General features: G+C 23.2%; 1 protein-coding gene across 2 annotated transcripts in view; it reads right to left on the bottom strand.

Moving 5' to 3' along the window:
• Window positions 1-2280: 2280 nt before the first annotated feature.
• Window positions 2281-27784, bottom strand: part of LOC129609442 (uncharacterized) — a 34476-nt gene continuing 8972 nt past the window's right edge. Inside the window, exons 1-6 of one of the 2 annotated variants that reach the window (XM_055521354.1) lie at window positions 7306-7416; window positions 6698-7053; window positions 5746-6037; window positions 5438-5675; window positions 5224-5374; window positions 2281-5149 (exon numbers count right to left, since the gene is read on the bottom strand). In XM_055521354.1, the coding sequence (XP_055377329.1) occupies window positions 2438-5149; window positions 5224-5374; window positions 5438-5675; window positions 5746-6037; window positions 6698-6787 (3483 nt within the window). In that variant the 5' untranslated portion in view covers window positions 6788-7053; window positions 7306-7416 and the 3' untranslated portion in view covers window positions 2281-2437. Of the gene's footprint in view, window positions 5150-5223; window positions 5375-5437; window positions 5676-5745; window positions 6038-6697; window positions 7054-7305; window positions 7417-27784 lie in introns of those variants that run through there. The other variant, XM_055521355.1, reaches the window with a different exon arrangement.

The raw sequence follows: 27784 nt of genomic DNA on the forward strand, positions 1-27784 counted from the left end.
ACTCGAGTAATACTTGAATATTCAACATTTTTGCCCCTCTTCTAATTTTCTAACATTTTTGCAGTAAAATTATAAAAAAAAAACTTAAAAATTCCTTTATAACTTTAAGAACAACTTTAATTTTCGAACATGCTATTTTTGTGGATTTTGCAGTTTATATTTTTCGAACTTGCTTTATATTAAGACCAAAGTTAGAATTGAATTATCGAAAATCCACACACATAGAATTAGATAGATTTAGACAGGCAAAAACTACTGATATGTGAAATTTGGGTTCTAAAATTGGAATAACTTTACTAACTTTTCCCCGTGAATATATTTAATAAAAACCTAATATACGCTACCCAAATAACTTTAAAAATTATTCAAAATTTTATTTAAAAAATAATTAAATTTATTTTAAATTTTTCTATACATCAGTTAACATTACTACTTATTTACTATTTATTTATATATGTGTATAAAAGTTTATTATAATTAAAAGCAATATATAAGGAAAAAACAAATTAAAATTTAATTTTTTTTTTTTACATTTTTTTCAAAATTTTTTCTTATAAATAAATTTAATTTTTTGTTTTTTTGCATTTTTCATTCCAGTACTATTTAAAAAAATTTTTTTTTACTTGTATATTTTTATATTTATAATAAAATCAAATATAAATTTTAAAAAATTCCGGAATAAGAAAGCAAAAAAAAATTTCATAAAAATTTTAATTTTAATCCTTTGTAAATTTTTTTAACGTATTGGAAAGATTTTCAGATAATTAATTGATTAATAATTTTATTATTAAATTATAATGCAGAAAAATTTTATATTTATTAAATTTATTTGTTTAATTTTGGTTTCTACTGATTCATATTTAACTGAGATTTATAATATCATAAACAAAACTGTGAAAACTTAAACAATTGTGCTAATTGTGGTGCGGTAGACCTGATGCATCAGCTACGTCAACCAATCAAGTAACCAATCAAGTTACCAACCAAATAAATTGTTAAATAGGACAATATGGTCAAGAAGTTTCATTTTCTACTTTAGATAAAAATTTTATTTTTCTAACAAAAAATCAGCTGCACTAGAGCAATTAATTAGTTTTGCACTATTTGCAATTGGTTGTGAAAATTTACTAATGAATTTTGAGTAGTTATAGTTTTATAGCGATTGGGCAATATGTTTAAGCCTTAATTTAATTTAAACGAGGTATGAAAATAATGGAATTCTTCATATTTCTGAGCTTATAATACACAAACAGATATAATACAATTTTAAATGCACAATTGAAAAAAAAAAATATTGTAAAGAAATCTATAAAATACAATTTCTTAATTTAACATAAGCATAGTCGACATATACTGTAGGCATAAGCATATAAAATCAACGAAATATATGAATTAAACTAACAAGAATACAACGAAATATTGAAATTTGAATAATATTAAATTAACATTTTTGTTGTCTTTTATTAGATTTCTGTATAACAGACTAACTTAATTTAAAAAGTACAAGTTTGCAACTAAAAAATTTTGAAATTTACATGTTATTTAATTAAATGTTATAAATTAAATACAACCTTCAAGTCCTAATTTATATAAAATCTTTACAAAGGATTAAATTATTAAAAAATTTTCGATTTTAATTATTAATTAGTAAAATTTCTTTCTTAACTTAAAATTAAATTATATTCTTTAGTATTAAAAATTCTAGTACATATAATTATAATGGATTGAAAAATAAATAAATCTCGTGAATGGTTTTTTTTTAAATTAAAATTAAAATTATAAATTATTACTATGTTAATTTTATTGTAATAATAATTAATTAATAATTATAATTAAATTTAATATAATTTTAAAGAAATTTAAACTACAAGACTCGAGAAAATAGTTAATAAAATAAGAATAGCTTGTTACCGAAACTTATTTTTAATATTTTCAAATATTTAGAAATTTGCCTAAAATTAGAGAATTTTCAAATTTTTAATGGTCCTATGAAAACACAAAACTGAAAACATTCAAAATGATGCAGTAAAATTAAAGCGAGAAGAATTAATTAAATATTCAAATTTCCTAATTTGTTCAATAAATATTTAAGAAAAATCTTTAATTATTACTAAAATTACAAAATGAAAATTCAAAAACCAGTCACAAATTCAAAAACCAGACTCTATTTATAATTCTCTATAATTATTAAACTCTATAATTATTAAACAGAAAGAAATTTTCAATTATAGGCAATAAATTCAATTAACTTAATTAATTCTATCTTCCCCTCATTTTTCATCTATCCTAGATTCATAATTTTTAACATTTCTGTTAGTTTATTATGTAAAGTTTCTTTTTCTATTATAAGCCTATATAAAAAATTAATTTAAATTAATTTAAACTAGTTTATAAATTTATAAATTTAATATTATGTTAAAATTAATTTTATTTATTTTTAATTAGTAACCGAAATTTGATCTCTAACTGTAGCTTCTCTAAATTCTGTATTCATATATGATTTAGCACTTTCATTCGGTATACTATGCTGGCCATGATGTATTGAATGTATTGGTCTTAATCCAGAATTTGATTTAACTGGTAATAATGTCATTAGAGTTGGTATTGCTGATTCTGTACTTGATGTTAATGATTGAGAATATTTTAATATTTCATCATAAATATTTGGATCAACAACCTCAACTTCGGCTTCACCTTCAACTTTTTCTACTGAAGATGAATCATTTCGAATTTCTTTTGATTTATTTTCTTCTTTATTCTCTTCTTCGCGTTCTTCCTGTTCTTGTTCTTCTTCATCTTCTTCTTCTTCTTCTCTTTGTTCTTCATTATCTTTATCAATTACATAAGCCTTTTCTGTTGTTGAGGATGTCATTGGTATAAAACCTTTATCAATACTTATATTTTCTAAATTAAATGGTAAAGGTGTTGATGATTTTAATGGTAATGCTGTTGATAATGATGAAGACGATGATGGTAATGATGGTATTGTTGGTGTAGTAGGTGTTGTTGATGTAGCTGTAGTTGGTGTTCTTGAATCAATTCGTGATGATTGTTTTAATCGACTAGCGGGAAACGGTGGCCTTCTACTATAGGTACCTGTTGATATTCCTAATTTTGATGCTAAAGTATCAAAAATCAATGATATATCTTGAATATTAACTTTAGGACGATTTTCTGAAGTAAGATTAGTTTTTAAACTTAGATTCATGGCATTATTTTTATTCTCTTCAGTGCCATCTTGAATAACCCAAGCATGTAAGGTTTCATTGAAAATTTTCTTTACTGTGCTTGGTGTAACTTTATTGTCAACTGTTCCATTACTATATTCCCATTTTGTAGGTGTTGGGAAAAGTAAGGAACTATTTAAAATTTCTGTTTTGATGGGTTCTTTCAATGGAGGATGTACTTCATTGGCCAATATTGAACTTTGTTTATTTCTACTTTCTGTATCTGGAAATAACTCTACAGTTTTATTTTTAAAAGGTTTGCCTTGAGCTTTTTCAATATTTTCGGTCGTTGTAAAAGTAATATTGATATTTTGATCTTCAGGTAAAGGAATATCTCCAGATTTATCTTCAACTATATCGTCTATTTGAGTTTTATTTGGAGTCACTTTAATTTCACTATCTTCTACATTTGAAATTGATTCAATTTTATTTTTTGTTGGATTTGCATTCGATTCAATTTCACTATCTTTTTGTTCTGAAATTCTTTCAGGTGCTTTAAATGGTCTACCAGTATTCATAATTTGACCAAGAGGTGTCTGAGTTGTAGTAGAACTTGTTGAAACTAATTTTTCATCTTGTATTTTTGTTTTATTAGAATTATTTGGTTTTCTAAGTAAAACACCTCCACCAATGTCTTCAAATAAATCTTGATTATCAGTAGTTTTCTGTAGTAATTTTTTTAATAAATTTTCATCATTTCGTATAGGTTTAAAATCAGGTGTAACAATGTCATCTAAAAGTTGTACTGGAATGGGATGTGGTTTAACAACTGAATTCCCTAATTTTTCAATACCAGTAAGACCTGGCATAAATACAGGATTTGTAAAACTGTGATAAAAGAGTAAATCACTATCTTTTGTGGTGGCGGTTACAGTACGATTTTTAATATTTTTCAGATATCCTGCAAAATCTTTTTTCAATTCTTCAGCACTTAAATTTGGTAGAGCACTTGACAAAGCAACAAAAGGTGATGTTGTTGGAATTGGAGGTCTTATTGGGCGCCATGGTTCAGTATCCAAAACTGGCGAAGTAGTAAATAAATGAGCATCCAATTTAGGAGGATTAAATTCTTCTCTGTTCTCTGGTTCTGAAGGAATCAGAATTTCAGATTCTTTGATTGGAATCTTTTGTACAATTGTATGATTAAAGTTGTTTGCTTCACGATTTTCACTAAGAGCCACAATGCCTAATAATGGAGTATTATGATACGGTGTAGTCATCATATTTTTAGTTTGAGTTGGAAAATTTTTTAGATTTTTAGTAGTTGTTGTTGGAATTGTTACTGTAGTTGTAGTTGGAACCACTGTTGTTGTTGTTGTAGATTTACTTGTGGTTGTAGGTTTGCTTGTTGTAGTTGTTGTTGATTTTATCACTCGTCGTGTTGTAATAGTAGGAATAATTCTGGTCTTTAAAGTTGTTATAATCTTAGTTACTGGTTGTTTTGATGTTTTTGGAAGATATGTTGTTCCTTTAGTAGCAAGTAGAGTTGAAGCTGTAGGAGCAGGTTTTAAACCATCATTTATTACAGAAGCTGGTTTAACTAACATTGACAAAGTTGTATTAATAGGTGCTTTATAAACTTTTTCAACTGTTGGCTTTGTTTTACTTTTTAATCTAGCCGTTGTATATGATGTTTTTTTAGAAGTAACCGCTTTTGTCGGTAAAGGTTTCTTTCTTGTAATATCAGCATCAGTTTTTGTTATTTCAAATGAACCTTCAAATGAACTTGAAGCAACTGCTGGTATATTATCATTGATATCCGCTTCAGAATCAACTGCTTCTTCAATTTGACTTTGAGTAGTTGTTTTAATAATTTTTGATCTAGCAGTTGTTATTAGAGTTGGAGAAGCTGATTTAATAAGACTTGGTTTTGATTTTTTTAAGAGACTTCTTTCAGTATCATCTTGATTATTGGTCATTATCTAAAAATAAAAAATTAAATTTTATTTTATTAAAATATTAAATTTTGGAAATTTTCGATTTTATAAAAATTTACAAATATAGCAGATTTAATTTTTTCGTCATCAAGAACTCGTTTAATTGAAATAGTATCAGGATCAACACGAATCGATTTGTATAAGGATTTTGGTGAATTTGTCTGATATAAAATTGCTTCCCTGATATGCTCTTCCACACTGCGAATATTACTAGAAAAAATTTTCAATATCAATTAAAATACATAGGAATTTTTAAAATTTTATACAACTTACACTGGAATTTTTCGAATATCTAAAAATGTTCTAAAATTTGTATTTATTAATGGACCATCACCAAAACCTAATATTTCAACTTTAACCGGTTGTAAATCATTATCCCTTAATGATTTTTCTATGAAACGTTCATAAAAATCAACTTTCTGTTTATAAGTTGATGAATGATTATATTTTAAGGCTGTTGTATAAACATCACCTTTCATTATATGAAAATTTCCTTCAAACATCATTACAGCTAAAATTTAAAATTAATCAATATTAAATTTATATGGTAAGAATTTTTATGGTATTTGAAATGTACTTACGCTCATCTAAATTTGATTTGAATGTACCAAAATAAAATGCCAAACCAGCTACAGAAATCACAGCAAGTATTACAATAAATGCAGCAGTTGATAATATAATTGAAAATGATTTCACTTCATGTCGACTTTTTGATGAATAAACTGATGGTGCTAAACTTTGTTCACGCCATATACCCCAATTATTATAACCATATTGATTTGGTGAACTTAAATCATTAAAATATGGATATTTAGACATTTCTGCAGCATTTAATGCAGAACGGTAACCATATGAATTATTTATTTCGTTATGCTAAAATAAAAATAAAAAATGAAATTTTTTATTAAATTAATTAAAAATAAGTTTAATTGAAAGCGACCTTCAAATTATAGTGGGTTCGAGGAATAGGAAGGAATTTGATTGTAGATTTGAAAATTATCTTAACCCAGATTTATTAATAATTTAATTAAAGAGAAATTCATTTTTATTCAAAGTTTTAATTAAAGATAATGTCATTTTACGATTGAGATTTTTAAATCTGCAAAAGAAGTGTTATCACTCCTCGCCGGAGAGACTTTGGAGCTGTGATAAAGAAATTGTCTTATTGGCGAACATACCAGGAGAATGAACCGCCCTGCGAATGATCTCGGTAGGAATTGCTGTGACGAGGAGGAGGAAGAGGCGGCGACCCATTTTCTATGCTCACGCCCGGGTCTCGCGAGGAACAAACGAAAATGCCTTGGGTCATTTTTATTTTTACAGATTACGAACCAAGCGAATGTAAATGCCAGTCACTTTACCCGGTTTATGAAAAGTTCGGGTTGGTTCTTGTAAAGGTAGGAAATCTTGTTAATACAGCTATATCACAGCGGGCATATTTAGCCTATGAATTTGAAAATTTAAATTTCTCTAAAACTACGAGTATTAAAACTATAAAATAAAAATGTCTAAAATAAATTTTTTTATATTTACCGTTATTCGACTTTTTGGTGAACCATAAATATCACTAGTATTGCCCATTAAACTTCTTAAATATCTTTTTGTTCCGTAAACTGTATCCATTTTGAAGGGTATATTATATTATTACTTATTATTAATATTAATTAATTTTTAAATTAAAATAAATCAAATTCTATAAATTGTAAAAACTTTGTATTTTGTAGAATGTTATGTAGTATTTTTATTAAAATTTAATAAATTGCTCATCGCCTCCAATTTATATACAGTAATTTATGCTTTTCTTGACTTTGATCTAAAATTCTTCTAGTTAGTTCAATTTATATAATTAATTGTTTGAATTTTCTTCAATATTCTGCCATCTGGTCATGCTATAATGAGAAAAAAAATTAAATTTTTATTAATAAGTTAATAATGAAATTTAAAAAATAATTATAATTTTATTGATTATATTTGGCACTAGTATTTCCAAAAGCTCTCTTAAATTTAAAAAATTTTATTAAATTTTTAAATTTTATTAACACAAAATTTCAATGAAATTAAAAAAATATTAAATTTGTCCGTTAATTTTAAAATATTCTCTAATTAGAACCAATAAAATTTGGAAATAATCTCCTACTAACAACACACAAAATATTGCGATACAATAACAAATGAACAACATAATGACAGCTTTACTGAACATTTTAAAAACCATTAAAATAAAAAATGAAATTTAATTGATTAAGGTAAAGTTATATAGTTGAATTAATCTTAAATATTCACAGCTACTTATATAGTGAAACCAAAATTGTATACTGATCACAATTGCTCACAACATATTGAATATTCCAACTAATATAGAATAATATATTTGATCTAAAATTGAAATATTTTCTAAAATTTTAATTTAAACTATTGTGGCTTTTAAACCACAATTTACCTTAATTTAATATTTTAATTAAATTAGAAAAATACTTTTACATATTATATATATAGAAAATAGAAAATTCATATAGAGAAATAAAATATGCGAATATATAGGAATTTTAATAATAACAAAATTTCATGAATTTCAAAGGCTATACGGATGTAATTACCACTAATTAAGATAGAATTTGATGAAAAATTTTTCAGACAAATTGAACTTAATCTATACAAAATACACCTACATTTCTGTATTTAAGTACAATTACATATGAAATTTCAATCTATATGCATATTGAATTGGTATGCAATTTAGGCTTAACCAAAATTTTAAATAATTTTATACTTAAATAGAAATTTTTCATATAAACCACTTGTACCAATTATTTGTTTCTCAATTAATCAAATATCGATTTAGATTTCCGGGTTGATTCCGCGAAAAATTAAATTGAAAATCTTGATATACCAAGGAAAATGTTGTGGTTTGCATATTGAATTGCAATAATTTTTGTTATATGAGAGAAGACAATTTTTTTTTTTATACGAGTATACTAAAAAATGTTTCATATTTTCAGTTGAAAATTGCTTATGGCGGTTCTCTCCAAGAAGGTCATTCAAAATTTTGTTCGTTCGAAGTTCATAATGGAAAATTTTGTTCAATAAATGGAATTGTTCAAAAATCATTTGTTACACCGATTTGTACAGAATATGTACAGAAAATTTTGTACAGAAAGTTTTTTGTACAGAAAATTTCTTGGCCAACCGGGAGTCTATTGTATAATTTTCTTATAAATCTTAAAATCTTCTTATAATTTTCTTGTAAGTCCTCATAATCATCCTACAAGAGAGATATTTATTAGCAAAAATAATCATTTGTTATACATCAGATTTTAAAGTTAGACCAGTAAAAATCCCCGCAGCAACATGTATATTGTATAACAGTTTTTTATATTGCAATAAGTATACAACAATATTTTTTTTTTCGTTTATGTTTTAATTGATTTTAATATATTCAAGGTTTTGTGAGGTTCTTTATTTGGGAAAATATTTTCGAGCTTTCAAAATTGCTAAAACAATAAGCAAATTTATTTTTTTAAACAATTAATTATCTAATATAAAATAAAATTATTCAATAATACGTGCTAAATGAGTAATAAATAGTTTGCACACTCCTTTTTATTTTCTAAATATAGTCAGTTGCAATTTAAGATTATTCAAGTCATATCCTCTTGAAAAATTACTACATTTTAGCATTAAAAAAACTAAAATTATTACATTGTTTATGAAAATCTTAAAAATATAATTCAACTTAATTGCAAAAAACAAAAAAATATTAAACAAATTACCGCTCCCGCATTATATTGCATCCATAGTCATAAATACTTTTTTAACTAATAAATACTTTGCCTAGCCTATATTACACATAAAATATTTACAATTATTTATATATAAAATAAATATTTTAACTATATGTATGTTAAGCTCAATTTCCCAGTAAATCCTAATTTCAAAACCATAAAATTTATATTAAAATTTTTGTTATACGCTCATACGCCGACCGCTTTTACATTTAATGTAGTTATAAGTATGAACATTCTTATGCGAATGAAAAATATTTAAGATTTTTAAAATCTAAAACAAAACCTTAAATATAATAGCTATCACTATATCTTGTTACATGCATATATATCTACATATATGTATAGTTAAATACCTATAGATCTTTAGAGTGTACAATAAAAATTCCTATATTAAATACTTAATATTATTCAAATTAATTTTTTTTTTGTTTTTTCTTCTCTTCGGAAATCATTTTTAATAGTTTAGATACATTTTAAGATTATTTTAATCAAATTCAATAAAAAAAACAAATAGTTATACTTAATAAAATAAAATATAGGTTAATGTTATACATTTTAAGGCTATATAGAAAGTTTTTCTGTTTTTTGAAATTCTTAACAAGTGACCTATAAATTTCTTTTTCTATAACAATCATAGATTTTTTATTTTTAATGGAAATTATTTTTAAAAAAATGCGATTTAATTTTCGTACCCAGATTATCTTGCGTATGTACATACATACATAAATGGTATGAGACAATTAAATATAAAAATATTATTTTCTATTACAAATAATCTAATTTTTCCATGAATTTTTCATCTACAAAAAAATAACAAAAAAAAAAGAAAATAAAAGATTTCATTGCAAAACTATGGTATACCTTGAATTTTGAATAAAATTTCCAATTAAAGTCTAAAATATCACACAAGTACTTATTACTTATTTATAACAAAGTATTTCTATACATGAAATATGAATAGTGTACGCGTGTATGACAGTATATGCAAATATATAGTTAATGCACAATAATAATATTCCTAATATAATGTACTAGTCATTTATTTATTATACAAATGGTTCAAACTTGGGAGGTTTTCGTTTATTCAACTCTAGAATAGTTTTAGCTTGTAGCACATTCGAAAATTCACGCTACATACACTATACTCGTAAAAATATAGTTTGTTCGGAAATTACTGGTTGCAATAAATTTTGTCGCTGCCTCCTGAAACTTTTTTTTCTTTTTTTCAAATTTAAAATTCAAAAAAAATTTTAAATTTCAAAATGGCAGATTCAGATATTGAAAGATTATTAAAGTAAGTTTTTTTAAATCTTCAAATCTTGTTAAAATATCCATATTTCGCACTCCAGTGAATTTTAGGGCAAAATAATTTCATAAACAATGTCATCTCTGTTATTTTCGGACGACTGATTATTTAGTTTTTAAACTGGAGACATTTTAAATTTCTTTCATATGCATTATAGTTCTTCATTAATTTTTTGAAATTTGTGGTTTGATTTCACCATAATTAATATTACAACAATTACTTAAACTTATTTTAATAATAATTTATTTCTGTTATATTGTATGCATATAAATGGAAATACAGTCAAACCTCAATAGCATGAACCATATAATTTTTTAATAAAATTAGTTCGTATTAGAGAGAATTAGCGCTATACGATATGAAAAATTAAAATACGAATTATTAATTTTCAAATTTAATTTAATTGTATACATTTAGTTTTTTTTTCCAAATTAATTTTTGTTTACGAAAAATTTTTGAGAAAAAATTCAATATTCAAGCAAATTTTTTTGATTTGCAAATTTCATGAATGTTAAAATGGTTGTTTACATTAAATGAATTAATATTTGCTATGTAATTTCACATTATAGCGAAACAATTGCCACCAAATGACGTGAAAATTGTTTGTGTTAGAGAATTTTTCGGTATATATAAAAGTTTCGTGCTAAGGGATCAGAAATACAAGAAAATTCCTTTCATACTTAATTTAAAATACAAAAAAATATTTCGTATTAAAAAAGAATTCCGTCTTACGAGAGTTCTTGTTAAAAGGGTTTAATTGTTTGATTTTCACGGCAATCTCTAACTGGAATTATTCTGTCTATAACTATTAAAATATTCTCGATTTTAAGAATCTTTTGCATTTTCATCGATATTTCCTATTTAATTTAAGAAAAATTTTAAAACAAAATTTTCTGCAGATCAATATTAAACAATTTTTAAAGATTATTATTAAAAATTAAAAAATTTTTAGAAATTATTATTATTGAATTGTCGAAAATATTAAAATTCAACAAACAATAATCAATTACATTAGCCGGCCAATTATAATTCAAACAATGTTGAATTGTTATGTTAAGAAAATAATATCAAATTTTTTTATATTTAAAGAACTCCCAAACTTCTTCAAAAAATTTCTCAAATAATTCTAATATGAAAGTGTTGCTAATTATTTTAACAGCGAATTTAATTTTAAATGTTTTACTGGACTCTTAAAATTTTTTATTCCGATTAAAAAATTTCACAAAAAATTCCTTAGGAACTTAAGTCTATCTTAAAATATAAGATTTGAATTTAGAAATTTTTTAATTAACAATTCTATAAGAATTAGAATAATTTGTAATTTATAATGTCCAGAATTTCAGATTATTGTAATACTTTCAAGTATATAAAATTTAAACTATTGTTACCAATACTAACAGAAACGGAGTTCATTTTCATTCATTCTCATTCAATTCAGAGCACAGTTAGCATAACAGCTTTCACTTTTATTTATTCAGAAATCATGTATAAATCTATCTCTCCAAAACTCTGTTATTTTTTAAACAAAAAAACAAAAAAAAACTGCAAAAATGCCCACATACACTCCATATTTTACTCTGGTCTCTTTTGAAATAAATTACAACTTCTATTATTGATTCTAAAATATAAATAAAATTCTATATAATTTACAATATATGGCAATAATTGAGATTAATCAAAATATAAACTATGTGAACTATGTTTAACTATATGAGTTTCAATACCGGATGAATGAAAAAAATTTTAATAAATTAAAAAAAAAAAATATGAAAATTTACACTTTTTACATTGGAATTTAAAAATTTTAATAGCACAGTGTGTGTGTGTGCCTGTGTCTTATGACTAAAAAAATATGAATCGAAAAATTGTGAGTCACTTTGGAAATTTTTTTTTTTCTTTTTATTGCTGCAGGTTTATTCTTCTTAATTTTTGCTTGTTTTTTACAATTAACCTAAAAAAAAAAATATTGTATTTTTTTTTTTAAAGTCTCAGTTATTTTTATTTGTTTTAGTTTGTGTTGTGCTTTTCTTAATCTTTTTGACTCTTGAGAAAAATGTGAAAGTGAAAAGTATACTAGTAATTTTTACAACAAAAAGATTATTTACACAGTGTTAATATTAACAATGACCACTACTAAAAAAAAAACGAAAAAACCAAAAAATTTTAAAATCAAAAAAAATATTTTAAATTAGGTATGAAAGGGTCTAGCGACTTTATTTTTAATTTTTCTATTTCTTCAATTTATTGCTCATTATTTTTTTTTTATTTTTAATTTTTTAATAGTTTTAAATTTTAAATGAATTGCCAGAGACTTTAAATAATTATTGTCTAAAGAGAAATTCTTGTACATTATAATTTTAATAGTTGCATTGTCTACCATGTAGAATTTTCTTTATTTAATTATATTGTTATCATACATACTCTTGCTTACTGAAAGCTCAAAATAATATTCATAATAATTGTACTTATATGACCGTACGCACTTATCATGAGAAAGAAAATGAAAATTTATTAAAGTAAACAATAATTTCACTTTTATTATATCCGTATGAACGTATGTTCAAAGGGTTTTATAAACTTTTCTTAGCGTTTGTAAGGCTAAGAAATAATGACCTGAGAAATAAACATAACTGCATTATTTTGATCAGCTTCGAATTCTGAGTCGATTTAACTATATCTGTCCGTTTGTTCGTTTATTATTCCAAACCATAACTCAAAAATTAATTCTGCTAAGCTTACTAACTTTTCATAAATTATTTTATAATAGTAAATACCAAAATGCTATTAAAATTTGATGTGATCGAGACAGTGGTTCTGGTAGCATTACTAAAACTTCAAGAGAGTATGTCAGAGTTGACACGGTCAACTTTACCTATTCTCGTTTCTTTTTCAAAATATGGATACATATAATATAACAAGTGTAATTTCTATATAACATAATGAAAGGTTTCTTGTTTTTTTAATGAAATTATTCAAATTTTACTTTTGAAAATTAAAATATCATTCAAATTTCTATAGATTATGGTGACAACTTTTACCAAACCGAAATTTCAACAATTGTAATTTTTTTTTGTAAAAATTAAAATTAAAAAAAAAATTGGATAATAAATTGAAAAAATGTAAGATTTTTTGCTCATTTTTTCAATTGGAATATTTTTTTTTTTTAATTTAAAAAAATTCGGTGGCTATTTGGAGAAATTGTCTAAATTGAAAAAATGTATTTCGAATAAATTTAATTCTAACGTATGAAGAAAAATTCATATAATTTTTTTTACTGATCCAAATGAGTAAGTAATTCGAAAAAACAAGTGTGTTATACTGATCAAATTTAAGGAAATTGCATAGTGAATATCGCAAAGAAATCAAATTATAATTAATTACTTAGCTAATTATAAATTTAAGCTGTAGTTGTAAACTAAGCTGGAAAACAAAAACAATACTCTTTACTTAAGAAGAAACTAAGGTATATTGGCTAAATTTTAATAGAATCTACAATAAGCTACGACAGGTTTGATTTTGATCCGATAAAATTAAAAATTACCAAATTCGACTTAGACTAATAATGAACTTTTACTGATAATCACAGAATTGTTTAAATAATATTGTTATTGCAAAATATTTAATTTATTTATTTTAATACGAGACAAGAGAGTCAATTATAAAATTAAGTACAATCAAAAGTTTGTATACGTGCGTATATAGCTGTACGGATAGAAACATGTGTTCACATTATAAGTTCTTATATAGAAACTTTGTTACAATTTACTTAAAATTTCGAACTTTAAATATTGAATTTTCTATTCTTTATAATTTCCATCTCATATTTTTAAAAATACTATTACAATTAAATTTTTTATTTTTCTCGCAATTTTAATAAAAATTTTTAATGAATTTAATAATCTTTATTTTTGATTACTCACTGTTAGATTTCACTATCATTTTTGTATATATATAAGCGTGAAAAGTTATACACAATAAAAAAAACTTATACAAATCTAAAATATTTAATAAACACAAATTCATGAGTATTTGCATTTAATTAGTGGAAAAAGTATTTTAGTATTTTGTATTACAAACCCACTCCGGAATAGTCAGAAATAGTTTATGACTACAGTGCTATTTCGTATGAAAATCTTTTGACAATAGGAATTACAAACAAACCTATGATTTTGGATATTGAAAATTCAATGTTTATATTTCCATTTAGAAAAATGTGAAGCTATATTTCCTATCATAAATATGTGGAACTACTCATTTAAATTACTCTTATACATGAACCAACTTACATAGTATTAACAAGAAACAATATAACACTTTAAATATATACACTGTGCATAGACCTAGACTGCCGCAAATACATTTAGAGTTGTATTGCTATACGCCACTGAATTAAATACTATAAATATAATTTATTCATATTCACAAACTCTTATAAGCTAAAACTGTTATACGATTTTATGTTGTATAATATATCAATTGTACGAATATCAACCCACATTTATCAAATCAATTAAGTAGGACAATAATTTTTTTTTTAATAATTTTTCGTCTGAATCACAAAACTACAAAAATCATCAATTACATGTAGTAAGAAAAAATGTCATAAATTTAACAATAATTACTTAAGTATGTTTAAATATAAAATTACCAATTTTTTATAACAGTAAGTAATTATCAAAAATTACTAAATTTGATGATAAAATTCCCAATAAAAAATTTTTATAATTTCAAAAATTCAATATTTTCTTATATTTTGAGTTTATTGAGTAAGTAATTTCTGACTGATTGTACAAAAATAACTTCATTTAATGTCTCCATTAACCCAGCATTTACACATACAAGTTACTTGCAAGCAAGTTTGTATAATATTAATTGTCAATTAGTTTTTCGAAATGTCAAATTACTTGCTATTATGACGTAGGCATTTAGCAAGTTAATTTTTGAAAATGTCTTTGAGGAGAAAACAACTAGCAATAATAATTGTTTATAAATTTTAGAAACCATAAGTTTGCTAAGTTTAATTTTTTCAAAACAAAATTCAAAAATTTTAAATTAAAAAAAAAAAAAAAATCAAAACAAATTTTTTTTTGTGAATTTCTCAATATGTCAAATTACTTGCTCAAATTACTGGCAGCAAAATTTTCTTGCAAGTTGAACTGCAAGTAAACAAGCAAGTAGAAATATTTCAATGTGTTAGTAAAATTTTTGTATGTATTGCAACTTTCTTGCAAGTAACTTGTACGTGTAAATGCTGGGTAAATTTAAAAAAAAAATATATACAGGAAATTTGATTTTTCATTTACAACTAATAATTTGGTAATAAAAAGCAAAGATTTTTCTCTTAAAAAAATCTGACAATAAAATACTTAATTTCTTTTTTAATACAAAATTATTCATATAAAGGAAAGCCCTCATATATGTACCTATATAATTATCATTTTATTCTTTTATCACAACACTGAAATTATTATTTAAAATTCGTTAATTGTGACTTAAGAACGTCGAAAAACTGTCATACCAATAACTTGTTTTTGATAATACGGCAATAATAATCGTGAATTAATCAATAACTATTACAAAATTAAAGAATTCTATTGAGTTGATTCTTTAAAGCAAAAATAAAATCTATTGATTAAATTAAGACATTTTTCACAATTTTCAAACCAGTTTTGAGTTAAATTAAGTTTGGATTGTAAATTTTGAACGAGGAATAATTTCTAGACATATTATTCTTTCTATTTATAATAACTGTGATTTTGAACATACTTGGTACCTACATTTATTACAAGAAGATTAGTCTTAATTAGGGTTTCTTTACAAAGTTTATTTTAAAATTTTAAATTTATAAATTTTAAAAATTATGTACAATTGAAATAATCAATGGGTATTCGAATGCTCACATAACATTATATTACAATTACATTATATTAGTTCTGTTGCACTATAATACAATTTTGAAAAATCTGAGTCGAATTTTTGATTAAAGATTATTACCTATACATAAAATAACAATAGAAAATATTATAAATAAAAGTCTTGATTTAAAAAATTTGAATCATGGCCTTTTCTATTTAAAAATTCCTAAAGATTCATAAAATGTATCATGACACATTTTGTTGCATAACATTTAACAATAAAAAAAATATCATGACACAATTTAATATCCTTATTCAGAAATGAAAATAAAATAAGGAAATGATAAAATTCAAAGAAATTTATTAATAAATGTTAAAAAAAAATGGAAATGGAACAATATGGAAAGTACATATAATGTGATATACTATATAGATTAAATTAATCATGACCTGTTGCTTATTTAACTTTTACTATGATAGTATATATTAAGTAGTTTAGTTTTCACTCTTATGATTTTAAATATGTAAAATCAAATTAATCTTGATTTTTTAGCAAAACATTTCTTATTAAATACGTAGATTAAAATTTTTGCTATCTACGTTTTTAATAATCAATTTTCTATTTTATATGTTCTATTAATCATCTGGACCATACACGATATTTGATTCAAAAAATGATATTTTGCGAGTTCATCTTACATATTATATTATCGGTATTTGTGATCACGAATGCACGTAATTTTTAATCAAAATAAAATTTATGTATATAAAATTTTTAATATAATAATTATGTCTTATATTTATACTTTTATATTTATTAGAAATTTTCATATATATAAATTAGAATTAATAGTTTTAATCTATTATAACTGGTAAAATGTCATGAGATATTAAAATTTCTATTTTAATTTTTATATTATATAAGACATCGTACAGAAGTCTTGGTCTTAAATATTGATCACATTAACCTTATACTGCAGGAATATTCCTAAAATAAAAAAATACATACTTGTAATATTTTTGTAATTTCGGTATTTTTAAAATTTAATGTCTATTTCTAAATTTAAGCAGAAAAACGATATCAAGATTAAGACCGTTAATTAACCATTGTCATAAATACTTCTGGTTTTATATATCTGGCTGGCTTATTGGAAAAATCCTACAAAAAAATTTAAAAATATTTTAAAACAATCACAATAGCTCTTAGTATGTTAAATATATTAAGTTAGGTAAAATATGGTAATAACTTTAATTTACTTTCGATAAATTTAATATCACCTGTAATACAATAAAGTATACGATATTTCGACAGCCATAAATGAAAATTATTTTATTCAAATGGTAGTCCTCAATCAATTTTAAATTTGAGGAACTCTTGTTAAAAATTTAGAAAATGTTGTAATAATTACATAATATTCATTTAATTTAATTTCCTCTCTGCTTGTATTCCACCTTTTTTCTTATTTACTTTTTCGTTCATATTGCTAAATCTTTTGATTTATTTTATTTTTCGTATTCTCAAATTATTTAATTTTAACACCAGTTTGTTTATTTCGTCTTCTAGATAGAGAAAAAATGAAATTTTGGTTTAAAAAATTTTCTTTTGTAAATTTAATAATTTCTTCGAAATGTCAAAATTTATATGGGAAAACTTTTAATATGCACACCTGGCGGTTAATATTAAAAACTTCGGATGATAAATTTTGTCTAGTTTCCGAAAATATTTTTTTTAAATTTTTAAATAGCACCCAGTTCGAGAAAACGCATTAAAAAATCCCAAACCATATAGGGTACCATTTTTTACACAAATGGGAAAAAATTAAAAACTATCAATTTTTTTTACCAAGAAAAGTTTCGAAAAAAAATTTTTTGAGTACTAGATTTTTTTTTTATTTTCTAATAGAAAATTCTAGTGTTTATTTCCGAATATTTTGTCAAAATTTGATCAACATCAAAAATTTAATTTTTTTTTGCTTTTAAAAGGCGTAAGCATAAAATTGCTTTCTTAAATTCTCAAATTTAAATTAAATTTTAAATGGAAAATAAATGAAAGGATAACGAATAGACAGGAAGAGAAATAGAGAGGAACCTTGAAGTAGTTGAAAATTCAACAATTATTTTTACAATTTTTTCAAAATTTATTAATAAGATATTGAAGTGAAGGTGAAATGATTTTAGAGAAATAAATTACTGAAATAATTTGGATTATAACAATCAATTGCCTGGATCTTACTAACAAGAAATTAGAAAACATACTAAAAATTAGAATTTCCCAAAAACCAACAAGAAATAACTTTGAACAACAATTACTTATATCACTCGCATCAATAAAACCTGGTTGTACAGTATATTTAAACAAGGTTGTGTCCAATAACAATTGATTCACACTCAAGAAGGAATTCTGTGCTGTTAAAAAAGTTCATATTGTACTCATTTGGCTTACTCATAGCGGCTTAAATCTTCTATTAAAGAAACAATCTGTGGAAAATTTAAACATTATTAACAAAATTCTTACATACACTAAATATTTCTGTTAATAAATAATTTGAAAATATTATGTAATTGCAATAGCCTAAATAAGTTCTTTGGAAAATTTATAAATTTAAAATTATAATAATTTAGTATAAATTTATTAACTATAGAGCAATTAGTATAATTTAAATTTTATTTAATATAATAACTTTATTTCATACAATTTAATATTGCCAGAGTTACAAATAAACAATACCGAATTTCTTAATAAAATATTTTAATTACTTGTTGACCCTCACGTAAATTTTTATTTAATTAAAATTATCGAAGGTGTTATATTAAATTTAAGAGTTTGGGAAATGTTCCAGTAACATGACATACATATTTTAATTAATTATAAAATTACGCTAAAACTTAATTATAATTTCACTTTAAATTATTAAAATCTCTTTGAATATTTCAATAAAAAAAAAAACCCAAAAAAAAAAAATTAGGAGATTTAGAAAATTATCAATTTCTCGAAAAACTAATTTCAAACTTACTATTATGAATTATCATAAAATTACACCAATAAATCAGAATTAGGTACATAGATTGAATAAAATTTAGAATACTTTCTTTTAGCTTTGTTGTAGCACAATTCAATTATGAATAAAATTTTAAAATATTTCTTTTAAACCGTGTAATTAATTGCATTGAATTAATTTAAAAAAACAAAAAAGAAATTCAATTTTTTAGTCAAATTTTAAACAAATACAAAAGACAAAAACAAAATTAATTTAAAATTTCATAGTAAATATATGCATGGGGCCACCATTACAAAAGATTATAGATGAAATCTAAATTTCTCTACTTAAATTCTTTGAAATTTTATTCAGAATTAAATAAACACTAAATAAATAATAGCGTTTCAGTTAATAATTTAACAAAAATGAAGAAAAGCAGAAAAATCATTTTACAGAAAAAACCTTATTGATTTTTTATTGAAAATGAAGCTGGAAAGCCCAAAAGAAAAAGAAAAAAAAACAATAAAAAATTAACTTTCAAATTTTTTCTTAGTGATAAATTCGTTTTATTTGTTTTTTTTTTCTTCTTAAATAAATCTTAAATTTTATTGTTAAAAAAAAAAAAAATGTTTTTTTTACTTTCACCTGTATTAAAAAAATCGTGAAATTTTTCAAAATATTTTTATTTATAGTTCAGTTTAGCTCATGTTATAATTTTCTTAAAATGTCTTAAATCTTTTCCAATTTAATTGGCATTATTATTATTAACAATATAGGTATGTATGTATATAAATTGTAAAGTATCGTAAAATTAAATTTATTTTCATTTTTTATCTATAGAAAATTTTGATCCATAGAGCTCTAATACATAGGAAATTTTTCAATTGTTTTTTTGGTAAAAAGTTTATGACACACAAAAAAATCAATTCAATTTGACCTCAAATATTTCTATATTATCTATTTAATGCTATTTAATATTATTAAATAAGTATGTAATTTATATTAAGTTTATAGTAGTACCTATACAAAATTTGAGGAATCATTCTGTTGTACAAATAATATTATTCTTCATAAAACTAAAAATTGGTGTAAATGATTAATTTATCATAGATTTAAAAAAAAAAATTGGAAGTAAAATTCGTAAAATACAGTTGTTGTTTGCTTATAAAGTTTGTAGAAGATTTCGACTTGTAGATTTTCTTGTTCACATTTTATTAAATTTATTGTCCTTAATAATTTACTATTGAAATTTAATTCAAATTTATTGGAAAAATGTAAATTGCAATGACCATAGAATTGCAAATTTTCAAAATTAAATTTTAAGAAATCTACATATGTAAAAAGTAAAACATAGTAAATTCAACATTATTCCAGATTATTTTTCAAATCGAATTTCAATATTTCATTTTCAATTGTTCACAACCAGCTGATTCATCTTTGCTTATATAATTTCATCATTTCAACTTGAATTTTTTCATACAAAAATGCAAAATAATCTTAAAGTTTATCTCGTTCACTTTTTCGCTATTATTCCTAAATTTTCCAATTTATCTTAATTTTTCTACTTTCAATATTCTTAATTTTATTTATTTAATTTAAATCTAATGCAAATTTTATTAATTTCTTTACTGATGCTCTTAATAGAGAAAGAAAATTCAATTTTTCTAACAGAAAAAATTTTCTTCCCCTACATTCAAAAATTTGTTTTGAAATGTCAAAATTTCTATGGGACAATTTTTAATTAGTACACCTGGCGGTTAATATTAAAAACTTCGGATGATAAATGGTATCTAAGTTTCGAAAATATATTTTTTAATTTTTTAAATGGCACCCAGTTCGAGAAAAAAGCATTTAAAAAGCCCAAACCATATAGGGTACCATTTTTTACACAAATGGGAAAAATTAAAAACTATCAATTTTTTTTACGAAGAAAAGTTTCGAAAAAAAAATTTTTTGAGTACTAGATTTTTTTTTTTATTTTCTAATAGAAAATTCTAGTTTCAAATATTTTGACAAATTTTTTAACATCAAATTTGATTTGTTTATAAAAATAGAATTTTTTTGTTATTTGTACTTTTCAAATTTAAATTCGAATTTAAATTTTAATTAAATTTTAAATGAAAAAATAATGGAAACATAAAATTAATATTATATTTACTAGATGTTGCAAATAAAAAACAAGTCCATCTTGCAAAATAAAGAAACAAAAGCATTTTTGGGTATGGTTAACCAAAAATATGAGTTGAATGAGAACAAAAATCCAGAAGTAGATGAAAAACCAATAAATTCTTGGAGTTCTGCAAAACTATTTCATTATAAATTTAATTGAATGAATTTACCAATGATACTAAAATTGTTGTATCCAGATTACATTTAACAGAGTTTAAGTACATAACAGAAGTTGATAAGGTATTTTATATATGTATGTGAACGTGAAATGTACGAAATATGGTTATTGGCATTATCATCTTGTTCAGAAATCAGTGCTACAAGCCGTTAACCTGAATTAACATCAATAATAACAAAACAAGCAATAACAACACCGGAACAAGCTGCATATAACAAGCGATGTTGGTAAAAAGTAATTATGTTCAAGAATACTTAGAAAAATAGAAGAAGTTATGTCTATTGAAGCTTTTGCGTTCCAACAAATTTTTAATCTAAATGTTCTTCTTACTTCTCTGGCGTTAATGCAAGATTATTTTCTATTAATTTTCAATATTTATTTTATTAAAAATTTTATTATAATACAATTCTGTTCGAAAAAATTTCAAAATTTCATCTCAATAATTTTTTAATCTTCTGATTGGTGAAAATATTGTGTTCTTTTAAAAAAAACCTTGTAAACTCGTTTGCCATGATGGTATTTTAATTAAGTTTTCGACATTTTTTTTTATGCTTGTTCATTAAACTTAAATTACATTCAATTAGAATTGAAAAATCGCATTATTAACTTCAAATATTTCTTGAAAATATAGAGAAAATCTGTATAAGCATATGAGGCAAACTTTTCTATAGGAACTTGTACCTAATTATTAAAATTATATCTATACTATCGATACAATCTAAACGACTATTATAAATAATTTTAATTAACTATCTTCATTTAATTTTCATTTATCTTCCAATTTAAACATATACGCATATATGTATGAAGATTATAAAATTAAACTTCGAGTATTGTTGGGTAAACGAGCGCAAAACACTGAATGAAAGAAACCAAAACCAACCGTCTCATAAAATGATTTCAGTTAACTTTACTTTGGTTTTAAAACCTATATTTTCTTTTACATAATTTTCTAAACTGTGTTATTATTATTATAATTACTTATATTATTGTTATCATTATTATTATAATATTATAGAAGCATAAAAATAATAATGGAAGTTTCCAATTTAATGTTCTAAATTTTTATATTCCGTTCGTTTGTCTTTACTTTACAGTTTACTTATACTGTCGTTTTTTAAGCCATTTTTTTTTTCGTTTCTTCCTTCTTTTTTTTGTTATGATTTGTAATTTTATGTAAGTATTTAAGATCTATACGGTTAATGCATATTGCATTACTTAACATCACATAACATATAACATGTATACATATGAACGTGATCATGTAATTATAAATATAATGTAATATGTTTGTAATGTGTAAAATAGCATAATGTAGATTGATGCGTTAGAATATTATAACGTAACATTTTTAAATATTTCGTACATATGTATGTAATGTATGTATATAAATGCTTTACAATATATGCTGTATATAACAGTGTCGGATTTACTCATGGGCTGAACAGAATGCTGTCTATAATTCTAAATGTACATATAAACGCACCCGTGTAAAAGTAACTCATTTTTTTTCCTCTTATTTCACTCGTGCGAGGAGTATAGGGTTGGTGCATGATATCGTAGATAACCATGCCCCTGTTTCTAGCTTATGTAGGATTATACTAAGTGAGTGACGAGTCTACCGTGATTTGACGACACCCTTTGGTTAAAGGACCGGTACAATAACCACTGCACCATTGGTCAGGTAATAAGCAACTCATTTACATTTCAAAATTATATACATATGTATGTATGTATTAATATTTTCGAATTGGTAAGCTCTATGGTTTGTACAAGATAAATTGTTATTTTATTCGGAACATTGCTCCAAAAGGTAAACTTTATCAAAGCTTTTAACCGTGTGCATTTTGCACTTTCATAATTTTTTTTTTTGTTGGTACTAAAGATACCATTAACCCAGGCTTCCGACATTGAAAAAAAAATCCACCTCTGATTATATGCTATAATAAATATTTGAGTATTATAGCGCATTTTAATGTTTTTCTTAGATTTTTCATACATGAGCACCAATAATCTTCTTCATTATAATGTGTGATAATTACTTATACACACGATTCTTATATTACAATAAATATTCCCAATGAATGTTGTCGCTATATTATATTAGAATATATATACATACATGTAGTATATAGTGCGATATATTAATATTCTAGTATCTAAAGAGAAATATTAATAATAGCACCAATTTGTTTTTAGGCATTTTTCTTATAAACATTCATTTGTTATTGTTGTTTTTTTTTTATTGTAGCTGAACGTTATTAATAATTGTTATTGGAGAAATTTTCTTTTTTATAAAGGCGTAGCAAAAAGAAAAAAAGAGCAACAAACAATAAAATAATAATGGAAAACACCGGAGACAAGTAATGTTCTATTAAAGTTCATTAGAATATAAGCAAATATATTTATTTGTATAATTCATATGTGAATATACATATATGTATGTGTATAACATACAAAAAATATGTATAATATTTTTGTACTGTACAGTCAGATCCAAATAAAATTTTAATGTTTGTGGAATTTCGTTTCAAAATTTTTTAATTTGATTCATAATGAACAAATATTGATAGTTTATTCAAGAAAAATAAAGAAATAAGGGGCTGCTCTTAATTATAATCATTAATGATTAAAAATCATTGTAAACATTATGCTGTGTTAAAACACTCCTGCAAGTAAAATTTGGCAATAAATGACTTCATTTTCTTCAAAATTGTTCACTTATTTTTAGTAAAACCATCAAAGTAAAATTCATAAAATCCCTTATAATTTTAGATGATTATATAAATCGAAGAATTTTAGACGCTTCTACTTTCAGATGATTGTTGTAAATCTATTATAGCATAAATGAAAACCTTCTTAAATTTATAGGCTTAGATTCTTTTTTACAAAAACACGAATTTCTTTCTTTATGGAATTACTGAAATTAGAATTTCGTTGCATTAATTTATATTATTTTTGAATTTAATTTTAATATCACATTTTGCTCATAACCAGCTGGTTCATCCTCCTTTTGTATTCCATCATTTTAGTATAAGAGGCTCATACTTTTACCACAATTATTTAAAATTTCCTTTATAACATAAACATTTTCCTTCTTTATTTTTTTTTTTGCTAGATAATTACCAAATTTTCCAATTTCCTTTAATTTTCCTGCTTTTAAATTTCTTAATTTTATTTATTTTATTCAAATTTTATTAATTTTATTAATTTCTTCAATTAATTTTGCTAGCACAAAAATTTTTGCTCCTACATTCAATAATCTTTCCCGAAATGTCAAAATTTATATGGGAATAATTTTAACATGCACTCCTGGCGGTTAATTTTAGTAACATCAGATGCTAAACGGTGTTTAGTTTTCGAAAATATTTTTTCTAAATTTTTAAATTACAGCAATTTCTAGGAAAATGCATTTAAAAATCCTAAACCATATAGGTACCATTTTTTACCCCAACGGAGAAAAATTAAAAACCATAAATTTTTTTTAACAAGAAAAGTTTCGAAAAAAAAATTTTTGGAGTACTAGACTTTCTTTTTTTGTTTTGTAATAGAAAATTCTAGTTTTTATTTTCGAATGTTTGACATTATTTTGAAATTTTTTAAGCATCAAATTTGATTTATTAAAAAATTGTTGAATATAAAATTGCTTTTTTCCTTAAATATTCAAATTTAAAATAAATTTCAAATGGAAAATTAATGAAGGGATATAGGAAGCTAATAAAATAATAGATTAATCTACTAGAGAGCTTGATTCATATTGTTTACTTAAGGAATGAAGAAGAGCAATGTCTTCGAGGAAAAAGCTTGAAATAGTTGGGAATTAAGCAATTCATTACAATTTTTGTAAAAATTATTAATAATAAATTGAAGCGAAAGTTAAATGATTTCTAAGAATTAAATTACTGAAATAATTTGAATTATAACAATCAATTGCCTGGATGTTACTAAGAAAAAATTAGAAAACAAAAAATTTGAATTTCCCAAAATTCAAGAATATTGTTCGCATCATTAAAACTAACTGTACCGAATATTTAAAAAAGGTTGTTGGCTTTTACATTTTATTCACAATTTGGGAAGAATTTTGTGTTGTCAAACGTACATACTCGTATATACTGATTGAGGCTTACATCTATTAAAGAAAAAAAATAGGTAATTTTATTAACAAAATTTTCAAGTATACCTACTTTTCAATATTTCTTGAGGAAAATTTCTAATCAAAGCTTTTATAGGAATAAATTTTGAATATATGTAGATTAATAAATTTTTTAGCTATTAATAGTCTTTTATATGCAGATATTGCGAATTCATCAGATTTTGTGAATTCGAAAAAAAATCTAGAGCGAATAAATATATTGTGTGACAAATACTCGAAATTATCAAAACTACAAAGAATTCTTATTGTTATTGTTTAATATACGGTAGCCAATTTACCAATCCATGAGAAATTGGGCAACAAATTGAGCAGATTGATAAGTTCAAATGTACGTAATTAGGCCTATAGATTTTCTATATTATTTCATTTTACTGTATATGTCAAATATACCCATAATGTACAACAAAAAAAAAATATTTGAAAACGCATAAAACATAAAATGAATAACGGTTTTTTAAATTAAAACTAAAGAGAAAATTTTCATATTTTTTTTTATGATTTTTGATTTTTTTGCTTTTCTTTTCTTATTATTTAAGAGGTTACAATTTTAACGCACTCTTATCTTTTATAAATAATTATTTTGTTTTTCTTATTCTTATTATTAAACTGTTGTTGTTTCATATTGTTTTTGTTTTTCTATATTTTATTCTTTTCTTGTTCTCTTTCTCTCTAAATACCGTACAATAATAATATTTTCAAAAGTGAGATTAGAAATCTTATAAAATAAATAAATAAAAATCATTCAATTGTTTCAATTCAAAGAGTTAAAATCAAAATATATTTACAGTTATAATTTTTAATTATCCGTTTAGTGAACAAGCTAGTTAATATTTATCTGCTCTTTAAGTACGGTACTCATTTTAAATAATTAAAAAAATAAAATAATGAATCAGTTATGCTTATAGCATTTCCTCCTTAAATAGTGTATTTTAATCGTATATATACATTTTATCGTAGATTTTAAGATTTATCAAATGATTTACCCTAATAATTTTATTAAATGCAATTTTTATTATAATTTTAATTAAGTTCGCAAATTCTCCTTTAAATAATTTTAATCTAAATCATAAAGTGACTGAATTACGATAACAGATGACTTAGAAAATTGCATACTTTTAGGAAGCATCATTCTATTTACAAGAACAAGAAGATGTAAAATTTTTCTAGATTGGTTTTTTTTTATGAAATTTCAGGAAGGACACTTCATAATATTCTAATCTAAAAGGTGCTTTTCAAGGATCAAATATTAAAATAGATTGTTCATGACAAATTTTCGGGGAACTCGATAATATCATGCAGAATTCATAACATCGTACAAGAATCAAAAATTAAAATACATTATTGATACAAAATTTTTCAGCAACTCAGTGTATCATATAATAGGATATTGTATGATAATAGTATAAATAGGATCTTGTATAATATGGTATACCCTTTAAAATTGTGTTTCTATATACTTTGAATGAATTATAGCTCAATTTTTAAATTCTAGCCACCAAATTATTTTAACTAATATTCAAAAATTTCGAAAAATAAATTAAAATTATCAAAAAAATACCAACTAGATGCATTCACTTCAGTTTTGTTTAGAAGTTTTCCGTATATATTTCTCTGAAACTCACCGGATTCATTCTTGTATTCAGTTTATTCAATATTAGAAATAGGAAATAAATTATCAATGATGTCTAAAATAGGTCGTGTAAGTAATTGAATTTTTTTTTTATAAATATTAAACCTATTTTAAATACAATTAATCATTAAAAATATCCAATAGGTACAAATATTTCTACAGAAAACCAATTTATTGAAAAATATTTTGTATAATTCATTTGAACAAATGCGGTAATAAAATGGAAAAAATAAATTTTTGAAAACTATAAAAATTAAATCTTAAAATGATTCCCAAGAATTCATTAATCAAAATTTCACTAAATCGCATAAGATGAAAAAATAAAATTCAATTCTAATTTCCATTTATTTTTTTCAATTTTATTTCCATTAATGTGCTAGATTTATTTCGTTTTTCTTTTTAATTTTAATGCAGGAAAATTATTGATTTTTTTTATTTCAATTTAAAAAAATCTATACTATTAATCATTCTTGAAATGCCTTTTAACCATAAATAACTCTTTAAGATAATATATAGGTAGAAATAAGAAAAATTAATAAATTACCTAGGTCTGTCTAGGTATATTG

The sequence above is a fragment of the Condylostylus longicornis genome, unplaced genomic scaffold (genome assembly GCF_029603195.1).
Source record: "Condylostylus longicornis isolate FDR11 unplaced genomic scaffold, ASM2960319v2 ptg000039l, whole genome shotgun sequence".
In the NCBI taxonomy this organism is placed as follows: Eukaryota; Metazoa; Arthropoda; class Insecta; order Diptera; family Dolichopodidae; genus Condylostylus; species Condylostylus longicornis.